Raw genomic sequence first — 14,286 nt, 5'->3', positions numbered from 1 at the left:
CTTCCTTCCTTCCTTCCTTCCTTCCTTCCTTCCTTCCTTCCTTCCTTCCTTCCCTCCCTCCCTCCCTTCCTTCCTGTTTTTGTGGTAGCTAGTAGGCTAGCAGACTTAGTCCTCAAAAGGGGCCCATTCTCCTTTCTCGGTCTTTGGGATCCTCCTCTAAGAGACTGATTTCCTCTGGAGGTGGGGTGGGGCTCTTCTAGAGTTTGGGGGCTCCCCACTCCCAGCTCACCATGGCAGGACAACAAGTTTACTGTCTCCCAGGCCTTCCCTGCAGAAGGAAGCTCTAGTTTGCCAGTATAACTTGGGGAAGTGGCTCACCTCACTCTGATCAGATCCCATGACCTTGCTCTGCCCCAAGCCCTGATCCAACACAGGCACTCTGAGCCCATGTTGCCGGCCACTGGTGCAGCTCAACCCTCAGGCTCTGAGTGGTCAGGTGGCAGAGAGTTCCTGTGCCTGAGCCTTCTATCAGAAGAGTTTGTAGGCTGGTGGGGGTGGTGGGGTCCCAGCTTCTCCATTTCTTGGCTATGTGGGCAAGCACTTCCCTCCTCTTCCTCTAGAGCTATCACTGGTTGAGGGCTTACTATGAAAGAAGCTGTGAACTTGTTGGGTCCACGCAAGCCCTGGGACATGTTCTAATCATGCCCATTTGACTAAGGAGAAAATTGAGAGGTCAATGGGCTTGCCTAAGGTCACACAGCTCAGTAGGTCAAACCTCAGTTTACTTGTTATTCAAACTCCTGCCTTTATGGTTTAAGAATTAATTGGCATAATGTCTATCGAGCGATTGGCAGAGGGCCACGCTCCAAGTAGGAACTCCTTGCCTTGCCCACCTACCAACACTGAGATATTCCTCTGCTGGGTGGCAGTAGGGGAGGGATAAGGAAGTAGAGAGGGCAGAGAGTGCTGTAATAGCAGTCAGGGGCTTCCCCAGAGGAGGCCATGTCTATAGCTGGGGAGGATTGGGGAGAACACTGCTGTGTGTCTTGGGGAAAAGCGCCACACTTCTCTGTTTCTCTGCCTGTAGGGTGGCCGCCAGCACCACATCTCCCTCCTCTGGGGTAAGAAGGAGCTCCTTCAAGGAAGGAAAGAGATTTGTAAATAGCAGGTGTGGCCTCATTAGAGGGAGCCACATTGTTATTAATAACCTTGTAGGTAATGAGCTGAGGTTCAGGGAGCTGACCTTTTACCTTGCCTTCCCAGAGAGCCAGGAGGAGTAATCAGTGTATCGGGTGGGGTGGAGGAGGAGTGTGCTGGTGAAGCCTGTATAGACCTGGTGGTGAGAATAAAACCTCCCTTCCAAGTTCTTCTATGCTACTTTGTTAACTCTGCCCAGGAAGCCCACAGAAGGACAGACTGTTCCTTCAGACCCTAATACCATTTCTCCTCTCCCAGACCACAGCCTAATAAACAGGTGGAGGCTCCCAGGGGAGTCACCTTGTATCGATTACCTTCCTTCATCCAACAAAGGCTTAATAGTCACTTCTCTCCACAAGTTCTGCACATGACCCTTGGGGTAGAGAAGGGCAAGGTCAGGGCCTCCAGGAACTCACAGTCTGCTGATACATACAGAGCTTTTTACAGTTTATAAGCAATTTCCCACACCGATTTTTTTGAACACGTACCTCAGTCTATGAAGCACGGTTTCCATTTTCCAGATGAGGAAGTTGAGGCTCAGACTTTCAGAGTGGCTGCCAAGTCCCCTATCCTGCACCCTTTCTTTTATATTTCAAGGTGTTTAAGTGATGCTGAAAGGAATGGACAAGACACTGATTAAGGAAACTGCTGTCTTTTTGAAATGCTCCTGCATTAAGACAAGACTCAGTGGGGTAGAAGAATCTTAACTGGCCCCTAAAGTCTTATCAGGCTCATCCTGGCCTGGGTGGGCCTCTCTCAGGCTCAGAGAGATTGGAGAGAGCACCGAGCCACCTGAGCACACAACCTGAGAGTTCTAGACCATAAGAGTTGAGAACACTGCCCTCCTCCCACCCCACAGTAGCAATGTGGAGGTGGGAGGAGGGTGTTGTATTGGAGGAGGGGGAAGAGAGGGGAGGGCACAGTTGGTGAGGAACAAGAGTAGAGAACAAACAGCCTGTGACCAGAGGCTTGGTCATGACCCTTACTTATCAGCACAGAGATGTGCTTTCCTGATGCTAAGGTATGGCAGCAGGAGGATCCCCAGACTAAGAGCCAGAAGATCTGGGTGTTAACCCCAGCCTGCTGTGTGGCCTTGGGAAAGCTCCACCTGTCTCTGGGTCTCTGCTCCCCAGATCTCTTCAGACTCTTTCTAAGGACCCTCCAGCTCTCAACTAAGTGATATGCTTTCCCCTCCCCCCAGGTGACCTCCCTTCCTCTTCCTATTCCTACCTGCAGTGTCCAGCCCCTCCTCCTCAGTTCCAGCTGCTCCAGCTGCTTCTGGACTCTTGGAACCTGAGGCCTCATGCCTGTGCTGCCTTCTGACTCAGGAAGCTCTGACCTTTGGGATCTGAGCAGGTGCCTGGATGGTTTTGCCCCATGAACTTGCTCTAACCTTTGGCATGTCCACCTGTCCCCAGTTCTTGGAAAGCCCAGGAACTGTGCGGGCCCAGGTTTCTTCAGAGAAGGTAGCAGCGTCAAAGGGCTTATCCCAAATCAGGTGGCCCAGAGAGGGCAAATGGGGATAGCTCTTCCACCCCACCAGCCCCTTTCTTCTCAACATACTGAAAAGGAAATTTGAGGAATTTTCATTAAGAACTAATCAGCCATTTGTTCTGCTTCTGTAAATATGCTTGCCGCACGCAAGAGCTCACTTGCAGAGCTCACTTGCACTTTGCTAGACCTGTCTAAGTAACAAATGTAACCGCTTATGCCCCCAGCAGCTCCTGCCTCTTGTAGCACTTTGTACCTTACCAGCCCCCCCTTCCTGTAACAATTTGTAACCATCGGTAACCCATAACAACTCCTGCTGCTCTACCAATGTTATTACTTGCAACCATAGCAACTCCTGCTGTTTGTAACGGCTGAGTTCAAATTAACCAATCAGCTTGCGTAGAAAGCCTGTATATAAGGAATGTTGCAACTGTGCTCTTGGCTCAGACCTTCAGAGCTTTAGCTCCCCTGGGACTGTAGGTAATAAACCTGAGTTCTCCTTCTCTCTGAGTTACTACTGCTTGGTTTTTCGCTAGTCTGATTTTGGAGCTTTTTCCGCAACAATACCATTGCTGGCTGGGGATGCCATCCCATTCCGCCTCCCAGGTTACATGTGCTCAGGCCTGTCTTATTGAGGGAAATTTGCCAAAAAGATTCAGAGGTACCCAATGAGGCTACTTAGCAAAAACCCCCAGCACCCTCATTCCTGGATCACCTCAGGGATGAGGAATTCACCCCTTCTTCAGACAGGTGTGGTGCTGAAGAGAAATCGGGGGAATTTCATTAAAAACTAATCAGCTTTCTGCTTCTGTAAATATGCTTGCTTTCTGCAAATAAGCTTACTGCAAGCAAGGGCTCCTGCAAAAGCTCCCTTGCACTTTGCTCGACTTGCAAATGTAACTGTTTGTGCCTTTGCTCCACGAATGTAACTGTACCCTAGCAGCCTCTGGCTTTCTGTAACAATTTGTATTTGTTCGCAACCCTGACAACTCCCGGCCTTACCAATGTTACTACTTGTAGCCTCCTCAGCAACCTCCCGTCATTTGTAAAGGTTTGAGTTCTAACTGACCAATTAGCTTGGGTGAAAATTCTGGTATATAAGCAGTATTTCAACTGCACCCACTGCCCAGATCTTCAGAGTACTAGCTCGAGTGCGACCGCGCTAGTAAATTTGAATTCTTCTCTTCGAGTTACTGCTTGGTTTTTTTGTTGAACTGGGTTTTGGAGCTTTTAGGATATTTTTTCCACAACAGTGCCCTAACAGGAGTTGAGATACATTTGTCTGGAATTTGTCTTCACTGGCTGCACGGAGATAAGGGAGGGAACAGACTAAGGGGCTCCTCTCCACACTCCTAATGCCACTAGTACAGGCCAATGCACCTACTGCGTGCCAGACATTTTAATGCAATCTCTTCTAAGCCTTACAACACCACCACTATGATACAATTCTAGTTTTACTAAAACAAGGAAACTGAAGTTCAGCAAGGTCAAGTGGCATGCACAAGGCCACGTAGCTAGAAAGTGGCAATGAATGAAGGATCTAACGAAGGGGCTGAAGGCGTGTGATTGGCGTGATCCGCACTGGTTTGTGGAGTGCAGTGGGTACACACAGTGCACAGCGCCTGCGGCCAGGTCCCGGGAGGCCTGGCCCACACAGGCCCTCTGCACCGGGGCCCAGGGGAGCGCAGGCTCCCAGAGGCACGGCCGGGCTCTGCCCCAACCGCGCCGGCCGCCCCGCCCCCGCTCCGCCCCCAGCCCGCCCAGCCCCGGACCGCAGACGGCGCCCGGCGGCGGCGCGAACGGCAGCGAGGAGAGTGACTCTGGGCTTGGAACTCACTGCGACTTCCCGCCTAGGGCCTGGCCAGACAAGGATCCACGGCCTCAGTGGCGCTGGAGGATGCGTCCGTGGCCCCGGGCGGCAACAGCGGGCAGCCTGGCGACCTGCAGGTAGGAGCTCTGCGGGCGCAGAAACTTGGGCCGAGTTTGAGGGAGGCGCGTGGGGAAGGGTCGAGCGGCGCTGTCCCAGGGCGCCCCTACCGGCTGGCCCGGGGATGGAGCGCGCCGGGCCTGGGCCAAGGCAGTTTTTCCCGGGCTGACCCGCTGCGGGGTCGGGGTCGCGGTCGCGCCGCTGCTCCGACTCTCCCCGGACTTCGAGGTTCCCAGGGTCAGTAGGGCTCTGGAGCTCCGGCGGGGCCCCGGTGCAGGGCTGGTGAGAAGGAGCGCGGGCCGACCCCTTGGGCCTCACGCGAGGTCCAGCTCACGTGGACTGCCCGGGTAGAGCTAGGGGGTGGCGGGCGCTGAGGCGCCGCGGGGCCCTGGACGCGCCCTGCTGGGATGGGACGGCCCTGCGGTTTCCTCGCTACGGCTTGACTCACCCTCTGGCTGCAGCCCAGGCTGGCGGGATCGCCCCGAGGCGGTGGCTGCCCGGATTCTGCGGCTGGGCCGCCCCCCTGCTCCAGGTCTCCCGCCAATCTTAGGGTGTCGGTCGGTGGGCCTCTGTGCGCGGGCCTGCCTGCATGCACACGTGTGCCGGGGCCCGAGCGAGGGGAGAACGCAGTTCTGGAGGGGCATGTGTGCAGATGTGGGCCATGTACATACTTGCAGGCACGGGTTTGTATGCGTGGCGGCGGCCTTATATCAACCTGCTGGGGTGCACGTGCGCCCTAGTACCGCCGGACAGGGCGTGGGGACACCCGGAAGCCCCAAAGCCAGATCGGCTGAGGGCCCCAGGCACCAGAGTTATAGGCGGGGCAAGTAGAGGAAAGCGGGTAGACACCAGTTACGCGACCCTTTTCCCTCCACTGTAACGTGGGCTGCCCAGGTTCGGTTGTAGCGATAGCAGGGCCCAGAACCTCAGATGGGGGAAGTGTGAGTCCACGGGGTGGGGTTGGGGAGGGGGGGGAGCGATTCAGTGCTCTGAGAGAGGCCAGACGCTGGCCACAGCTGGACAGGATCACTCTCTTCCTGATCTTTCCTAACGTCCATCTGGCGACCCCCTAGAGGTGGAAGAGGGAATTGGGCCACGGAGCTGTTTGCTTCCCCTGCTGCTTAGGGACAGGATGGCACAGCGGTGGTGGGCTCTTCTGGATCCTGCCCTGGGCCCTGGCTGAGGTTGGTCCTCCCAGCCCAGCTCCAAGCTCAGCCAGCAAACAGCACGATGGCTCAAAAGGTGATGTGATCCTGCTCCCCGGGGTCCCACCCTTCTCCAAGCAATTGCTTGTCTCTTCAGTGGGTGTGTGTCAGGGAAAAAGGAACCTACTTTTGGCTGCTGTCTTGAGTGGAAAGGGGCCTCACTTGAGGGAGTGTATACTGGACTCTCCTCCTACTGGTAGGAGGTAAGGTCACCCCCATATCCTCATAGTCCTCTGATAGCTCCCTGGAGCGCCCATCTCCTAAAGACTTCTTAAGGTCCCAAATGGCCTTACCTCTTTTGGCTGGGTCCTGGGGGCGGGGGGAGTGGGTGTCTTAGGAAGTCTCTAGGGCAAAGGGCGCACAATGGGCAGAGCCCAAGAGAGAAGGACTCCTGTTACTGGGAGTGGGTATGGAGAAGGCCCCAAGAAACAGATGGGGGTGGTAAGACCAGAGCCAGTATTTAATTATTCCAGAGCTCTTGGAGGGGTGCTCAGCACCCACAACCATACAATCCCTTCTTGCAAAGCTGCATCCCCCCTAGGATACAGGTCCCTGTCACAGGGCACTGCTGTTGGTACTGTGGTCCTGATGTTCCCTCCTGTCCCCTCTGGAGCATCCCTTCTCTAGGCTGGTCTGCAGTGTCAGTTTCTGGCCAGGAGATGAGCCAGCTTTCTGAGAGTCTCACCTAGCTTCTTTTGTGCAGTTAGGCTGAGATGAGAATGGGCATTGGCCTCCATATCACCTTTGTCTTTTCCTGACCCGCAGATATGCTAGTCTAACTCTGAGCCTGTGGCTGTCATTGGAGAGAACTGGAAGAGGGGGCTGGTCTTGGCCTGTTAGTGGTGGAAACCTGTGACACTTGGCCCATGGGCTAATCATAGCAAGATTGAGCTGATTCACCCTTTCTAAGCCACCTGAGGGTTTCAGGGAACAGGGCACTGGGGGATGGTAGAGGCAGGTGAGTGTTGCCCTAGCTGACTAGCCTCATGACCCTTCATAGGTCATTGGGTGCCTTGAGAAAACCCACACTCCCCCTCTCTGGGCCTGGGTCCCAGTCCTTTCTTGGCTTTACCTCAGGGCCTTAGCCTTTCTCTGGCACTCAGTTTTAACATCAGTACAAGGCAGGTAGTTGCCACCTAGCACTGTGGGCCCTGGAGGCTCCCTCCCTGGACATTCACATCCTCCCACCTCCCCACCTGCTTGTCCTGGTGCTGTGCCGCTCCATGTGCTTTGGAACAGCCCACTGCAGTTTAGGGACTGGGATGACAGGTTCTCCTCCCCTATAATTTTGGCACCTTCCTGCTGGTGCCACAGCACCATCTACAGGAAAGCCTTGGCTCTCCTGCTGGGGTTGGGGCTAGGGTTGGAGGGGTGTGGCTTGTACAAGGTGATGCTCCTGGCCACCTCTCCTGGGGGACCACCCTCTGGAACCAAGCCCAGTGTCTGTGTCACTCTGGGCCTAGATACCTGGGTTCCAGGCCTGGTTTCTGCCATTTTTTTATAAGATTGGCCGGTCAGTTCTCGTGTGGAACGTAGTGACTCCATCTTAAAGCTAATCTACCATCGTGACATCTGAGTGAACCCAGACCCTTGACCCCCCTCCCCTTCCCCGGGGTGAGCTTTGGAATATGTGCACAGAGCTCTGGGCTGATCACAGGATTCCCATTAGTTCTCTCTTCAGCATGAGTCGCCCTTGATGTTATCTATTTCTTAACTTGCTCTGGCACCAGAGCCTCCTGGCACCTGATCCCTTTGATCATCTACACATTCTCACTGCTTAGCAGATAAGCACATGGTCTGGGAGTGGAAGGTGCCAGGATTCATTTTGTCTTACTGCTGCCCAGGACTGCGTTTCTATACTTAAGTTCCCTATTTAAACTCATTAACCAACAAGCTGGGCTTGTCTTGTTCTTTGGTCTCTTGGCTCCCTCAGTATTTGGGGGCCACTGTGCACATATAGCCCTCTTTTGAAACAGATCTAAAGAATGTCACAGGAAATCTGAATTTGTAGACACGGCCCAATTCCACATCTTGTCTGCAGTGGGCATCTAGAGATAGCTATGGCATCTTGGAATAAGAGCTTGTTGTGGGAGCTAGGAAGTCTGCCTCTTGTCCCATGTGGAGGAGAGCGGAACAGAGGGGCTCCTGGAGTTGAGGTTGGGGGAGTATATTTAGGGCTGCTGTACAAGAATTTATTAACAAAGGGTTCTGCAGCTTAAATTAAGTTGGAAACCTCTGCATTATATGGGTCATGCATACATTGATTCATACAGTCTTTATTGAGCTAAGTGCCAAGTTATTAGGCATGGCAATGAGCCAGTGAGAGCAGCAGCCCTCTATTGCTTGCCTATAGCCTGTTCTTCTGACAGCCCATGCCTCTCTCCTTCTGTCTCCCAGGTCAGCAGTTGAGTAGCTGGGGCCCTGGAGGGCTTGAAGCCTTCTCAGTGATGTCGGAGAAGCGGCCACTGGGCACCCTGGAGCCTGTGATGTATGGCAAGCTGCCCCGCCTAGAGACCGACTCCAGACCCAGGCATAGCTTGCCTCCTTCTGCTGGTAACCAAGATCTCTGCAACTACAAGGGTGCCTACTTCTCCTGCCCCATGGGGGGTGCTCCCAAAGCAGGGTCTGAGCGGTTAGCATCCTGGACTCCGTACCCACCCTTGTATCCTACCAGCGTGGCAAGACCCCCACTTCGGGCAGACAACCTGTTGACCAGCTGCCTGCTCTACCGCCCACCAGCAGAAAGCTCAGAGAAGGTGCAGGACTCTGGTCCTGTTGAACTCCTGCCCTTCAGTCCCCAGGCTCATTCTTACCCAGGCCCACCGCTGGCTGCACCCAAACCTGTCTATCGCAGCCCTCTGTGTTATGGGCTCTCAACTTGTCTGGGGGACGGGGCAGCGAAGAGGTCGCTGGATGTTGACTGGACACTGGTGACTGGGTCCCTAATACCCCCAGCTGACCCACCTTGTTCTCTGACCCTGGCTTCTGGCAAGGGCCAGTCCCTGGATGGCACCTTCTTGCATGGGGTGCCAACTGGGGGATCTGGCAGAGACTCCTCAGGGAGCTTTTCCCCATGCCATTTTTTTTCGGACCATCCGCAGCACGGGCTTTCTGGCTTCTAAGTATGTCGGTCCTTACTCTGGGGACTCCAAGCAGGCATTGTCAGAGGGATCCCCTAGTCCTTGGACCCAGCTGGCCCAGCCTCTGGGGCCAGCCTACCAGGATACAGTACCCTCCTCCCACTATCCACTGCCCCACCCTCCACAGGCCCTGTCTTGCCCTCCAGCCTGTCGCCACCCAGAGAAGCAGAGCAACTATAGCTCTGTGCCCCCGCTGCAGCCTCTGGGAGTCCACAAGGGGGTTGGGTACCCAGCTGTTGGGCTGAACAGCCCCTATCTGAGGCAGCAGGCAGCCCAGACACCCTGTATGCCCCCAGTGGGGCTGGACACTTATTCCTACCCCTCTGCCCCACTCCCAGCACCCTCACCAGGCCTTAAGCTGGAGCCACCTATTGCTCCACGGTGCCCACTGGACTTTGCCCCCCAAACACTGGGCTTTCCTTATGCCCAGGATGACCCCTCTCTCTGTGGAGCATCCCCAGGTCTCAGAGGAACACCTCCTTCCCAGAACAGTGTGCAGGCTATGCCACAGCTCAGTGCCTATCAACGGGCATGCCAGCCTTCATCTGCCAGCCAGCCATGCCCAGAGCCTGTGAGGGCTGCAGAGAAGCCGGTTCAGGGAGCCGAGGAGACGATGTGGCTGCCCAGCTGCAGGAAAGAGCATCTCCAGCCCCAGCTCAGTGAGCACCCCGGAGCACCCATTGTTATAGGAGACAGTCCAGTTCCCCGTACCCCACCAGCACTTCCACCCTGTGCCCGGGAGCGCCGGTCTCTTCCACAGAATGAGAGCATGCTGCCACCTGGCTCTCCACCCATGCCCATCATCGACAATGTCTTCAGCCTGGCCCCCTACCGTGACTATCTGGATGTGCAGGCGCCTGAGGCCACAGCTGAGCTTGATCCAGTCGCAGCCCCTGCCCCCAAGGACAGCTATGATCAAGACTCCAGGGGGACCTTGCCTGCTCAGGAGGCCTCTTCGAGGGTGCACTGCTCACTTAGGGAGGAGGTAGCACTGGACTTGAGTGTGAAAAAGCCTGTGGCAGAGGCTCCTATCAAGGTGCCTAGTCCTGCAGTGCACACCAAGCCCCCTGCAGCCGTGGATGTGCCAGGAGTGGGGAGCACAGTCTCTGGGGAGCCAGTGACCACAGAGGACTCCCCAAAGACCAACTTCCACAGCTCCGTGGCCTTTATGTTCCGAAAATTCAAGATTCTCCGGCCAGCACCCTTGCCTGCAGCTGCGGTCCCATCTGTGCCCACCTCAGCCCCTGCCTCTGCCCAGCCTGCACCCACCCCTACATCTGTGCCCATTGGACTGCAGATTCTTACCCAGCCATTGCCCATGGCCTGCTTTGACTTGGCACTACCCAGTCCTCCAGCTGTAGCTGTGGCCACCCCAGCCCCTACTCCCACTCCATCGCCTGCTCCGGCCCGGGCTCCAACTCCAGTTTCTACCCCTGTCACAGCAGACTCCCCAGAGCAACACTTTGCAGGACTGCATGAGTCCCTGTGTGATGCCATCTCAGGCTCAGTGGCCCACTCCCCACCTGAGAAGCTGCGAGAATGGCTTGAGATGGCTGGGCCTTGGGGCCAAGCAGCGTGGCAGGACTGCCAGGGTGTACAAGGGCTGCTGGGCAAGCTGCTGTCCCAGTTGCAGCGCTTTGTGTGCACTCAGCAGTGCCCCTTCCCCCACGTGGTGCGGGCTGGGGCCATCTTCGTGCCCATCCACCTGGTGAAAGAGCGGCTCTTCCCAAGGCTGCCACCTGCTTCTGTGGACCATGTGCTGCAGGAGCATCGTGTGGAGCTTCGGCCCACCACACTATCGGAGGAGCGGGCGCTGCGGGAACGAGCCCTGCGTGGCTGCACCTCACGCATGCTGAAGTTGCTGGCGCTGCGCCAGCTGCCTGACATCTATCCTGACCTGCTGGGCCTGCAGTGGCATGACTGCATACGCCGCCAGCTGGGTGAGCATGGGACAGCCCCAGTTGCCACCGGAGCTGTGTGAACGGGTGACAGGTGTGTGGAATGTGTGAGTGCTCACAGCCAGGGGCTGAGGGATTCCTGGGCCTCTGGAAAGGGCAGGGAGGCCCTAGAACTTGGGCCAGGGGAGAGGGCTGGACTTCCTGGGTGAGCTCTAACCTTCACCTTTAGCATCAGTGAGAGCCTCCATAGCCTCCTCTGTAAGCCTCTGAACATCCTATCTACTCTGCATGGAAATACTCTCTTGTCCATCGTGGCACTGTGCCCTCCTAGATCTGTCCCTCTCCTCTACTGTGCCTTCTCTGTGTTTGCGGGAAGCTTCTCTAAGCTCTGGGGCTCTGCCCAGGCCCTGTTTTCTGTCTGAGGTCATTTCCCCACTGTGTCTGTGTCCCACCCAGCTTCCCCTCTTTTGAGCTCTAGCCTCAAATAACCGACTACATGCTAAACTTCTGCGCCTGGTGCCTGTAACCCTTAACTCCTCCCAAACCACACTCCTGAGCTTTCCCCTAAGCTCATTTCCCACCTCCGTGAACTGGCACCTCCACTTCCCCAGCGCCTCATTCCTGAAACCTGACAGGGGTCTTCCCTCCCTCCCAACACCGTTGCCTTCTGAATGTGCAGTCTTCAATCCTCCTAGGTATTTGCATTCGTGGAAGTTTTCCAATAAGTCAAGGCCTCATTTTGTGGTTCGCTTTTCCCAACTAAATGATTGTTCTCCAGCCTGCTCTGTGTATGTCCTGGAGCATCATCTGATCAGTTCAGGTAGCTCAGCCTGGGAACTGCTGCAGTGTTGCATGGTGTGTACCATCTCACTTCTTCTGCCAGGACTTTGGTGATGATGGTACCCATTGTTCTCCCTTGCTGCCTCCCCTGCATCAGGAGCTCTGGCATCATGGCCTCCTCTGTCTCTTTCTCTCTGCTTCCCTGCCTTACCCACCACCAAGCCTCTATCTAGACTGTCTCTGTAGAACTGTTCCTTGTGTCCTCCCCATCCTGGCAGCCTTGCCCTGGTCTCTTACCTGGTCCAGGCACCAGGTCAGGTGGAGAAAGGGGTCTGAGGCAATGAGGGCAGGTATGGAGCTTGGGACCTGCAAGCCTAGGGCCTGGCGAGAAAATGACGGGCTCAGCTTCCTCTCTTTCCGACCTCTGGGTCCATCCCCATATCTTTGGCGGGGTGGTATTCTTAGACAATACTCCCCTGGCAGCCTCTCTTCCATAGGCAGCATTTGGTCATGAGCTCCCTGCCATCCTTTCCACTGCTCCCTCCACCCACCTCTGGGCATCACTTTCAGGGCTGTCCTTGCCTGGGCTCTGGCTCCAGCTCCGGCTCTGGGGGTGGGTGGCGGAAAGATGATGGCAGTTTGTATGGCACAGCCCTCTCTCCATGCCTTATTTTCCCCACCTGTACAGCAGTCCTTTGTACTAAGGCAATGGTTCCTGGCCTCTTGGGCCGCTTTCCTCTTGTGCTTGTACCCAAACAGCTTCTGAGTAGCCCGCATCAGATAAGAGCTCTGTCACCACCTGGGGAGAAGCACACCCTCTTGGTTAATGGTCTGGCCTTTGGGCACATGTAAGGAAGAAGAGTTGTGATTTCTATGACCCTTTTGGGGCCATCCTGGCCTGGAACATAGCATAACCACTAGTCTACAGGGCTTTGGAGGCCAGAAGATAGGATCTGAGGGTGTCAGGATCTATAGACTGACTGTGTATTCATTTTCCAGGTGACTTTGACACTGAGGCTAGATCTGTGTCCTCAGAACCCATCATGGACAGAGATAAGCCGGAGAGCCTAGCCTTGGCTCAGAAGTCACCTGTCCCCAAGGCCAAGAAGTCTGGGAAGAAGCCACCAACCCCTCACCCAGAGAAAACAGAGGCAACTGCTACGAGAGGGTCCTGCAGTGCCTCGCCTGTCCCTGCTGCCAGCACCAGCCCACCCAGCCCGATGCTGAGGGCCCGCTTTCGCAGCCTGCTGGAAACTGCTTGGCTCAATGGCCTGGCACTGCCCACTTGGGGCCACAAGGCCTCAGGACCAGCCCAGCCTGCGCCCCGCCCACAACTGTTGGGTGGCCAGAGCCATCACCTGTAGTGCTGATGACTGGTGCTGTTTGGACAGCCACTGCCTATGGATCACTCTTTTTACCCCCGCTTCCACTGGCCCAGCTGCCCAGGGCCAGGAGTGGGCATGCCCTTGGAGTTCTTCCAGCTCTCACCCTATCCTCCTTCCCCAGGGCCTTTATTAGATAGGACTACTTCCTATTTCTTCCTTAGAGAAGAGGCTTTGGAGCCCAACCAGCCTGGGCTTGGATCCTGGCTCCTGTGTTCCTTGCTGTGTAACCAGGCAAGTCACTTCCTCTCTTGAGCCCTCAGTTCCCCATTCGTAAAACAGGACAACGCAGCCTACCTCACAGGGTTGTTGTGGGGATGATGCCTGACACACACCCATTATGGTTTGCTCTCTACTCCCTCCCCAGGACAGGGGCCCAGATCCCAGGTGGAACCTTTCTCCAGAAAGTCTTTATGTCATAGAACTTGATTATCTTGGAGTGGTACAGTGTACAGTTTATATAACTCCCATACTTTTAAAGTCATCCCCCAGAAAAGCCTGGGGCTATAGCCCCAGTGTTCGGGGTTAGGCCTTGAATCCCAGTCTAGCTCCCTAAGGGAGCCTGCCCCGCAGAGGTGCAGGGATACAGCATGGGGCTGGCAGCCTTTTCTAGGCCTGCTGCTGTCACCCCTGGAAGGTCCAAGGCCTGTGCTAAATTGACACCAGTGACTTCTCTGAGCTGCCAACCCTACTTGGTGCATTATCCCAAGAAAGTTTTGTGTTTCCTAGAAGCCAAGCAGCTACAGGGACTAGAAGGGACAGACTGAGTGACCAAAGTCTCTGAAGATATGGACTGAGGACCTTGGAGCTCACCAAGCTGGGGTCCCATCAGCCAGGCCTGCTGTGGGTTACCTCCTTGCAGTGCGAAGCTGGGCCCTTGGCTAGTTATGGTTTATAATAAAGCTGTGGGCCCTGGAGGCAGCCCATTAAAAATTAAAGCATTTGAGTTGTTTCTGGATCTGTGGCCTGGCTGTGTGTTAGGGTGGGGGTGGGTGGTGTAGGTTTAATATGTCATCACTAGGATCCCAGCCCTTTGCTGGAAGGCTGCAGCTATCCCAGCTCCCAGCTAAGAAGGCTCTTCAGCGACCTTGTCCTAGCTAGCTCTGGCCATATGGGCCCTTATCACATGTACTGGGTAGCCACTTCCTGTTCAGGAAAGCTTCCTCCTGAGACTTCTGGTTCCTGCTGGTTGCTAGTCTAGCTCACTGCCAAGTAAGAAATGCTGGTCACCAGGCCCCAGCACTTGATGTGCCCACCAAGGTCTAGGTAGAACAGCACTGTCCAACTGTCCATTACTTCCCATGCTGGTGTCTATCTGCTGAGGGA

At 55.4% G+C, this 14,286-nt stretch overlaps 1 protein-coding gene and 1 long non-coding RNA gene across 2 annotated transcripts in view; one reads left to right on the top strand and one right to left on the bottom strand.

Annotated features, from left to right (window-relative positions):
- Positions 1–4,008, bottom strand: part of LOC112471697 — a 17,598-nt gene extending 13,590 nt beyond the window's left edge. The window contains exon 1 of the long non-coding RNA XR_003043386.1: positions 1,626–4,008. This is a non-coding gene — a long non-coding RNA (uncharacterized LOC112471697). The remainder of the gene's footprint in view (positions 1–1,625) is intronic.
- A 387-nt stretch (positions 4,009–4,395) lies between these two features.
- On the top strand, positions 4,396–13,918 carry CUNH15orf39 (chromosome unknown C15orf39 homolog). Its single transcript, XM_006922608.3, is given in 4 exon segments — positions 4,396–4,575; positions 8,158–8,845; positions 8,847–10,840; positions 12,578–13,918. Coding segments are annotated over 3 exon segments (2,997 nt in total). The 5' UTR covers positions 4,396–4,575; positions 8,158–8,207; the 3' UTR covers positions 12,943–13,918.
- Positions 13,919–14,286: the final 368 nt, after the last annotated feature.

Source organism: Pteropus alecto, unplaced genomic scaffold (genome assembly GCF_000325575.1).
Source record: "Pteropus alecto unplaced genomic scaffold, ASM32557v1 scaffold38, whole genome shotgun sequence".
Classification (NCBI taxonomy): domain Eukaryota; kingdom Metazoa; phylum Chordata; class Mammalia; order Chiroptera; family Pteropodidae; genus Pteropus; species Pteropus alecto.
This window is presented reverse-complemented; position numbering and strand designations above follow the sequence as displayed.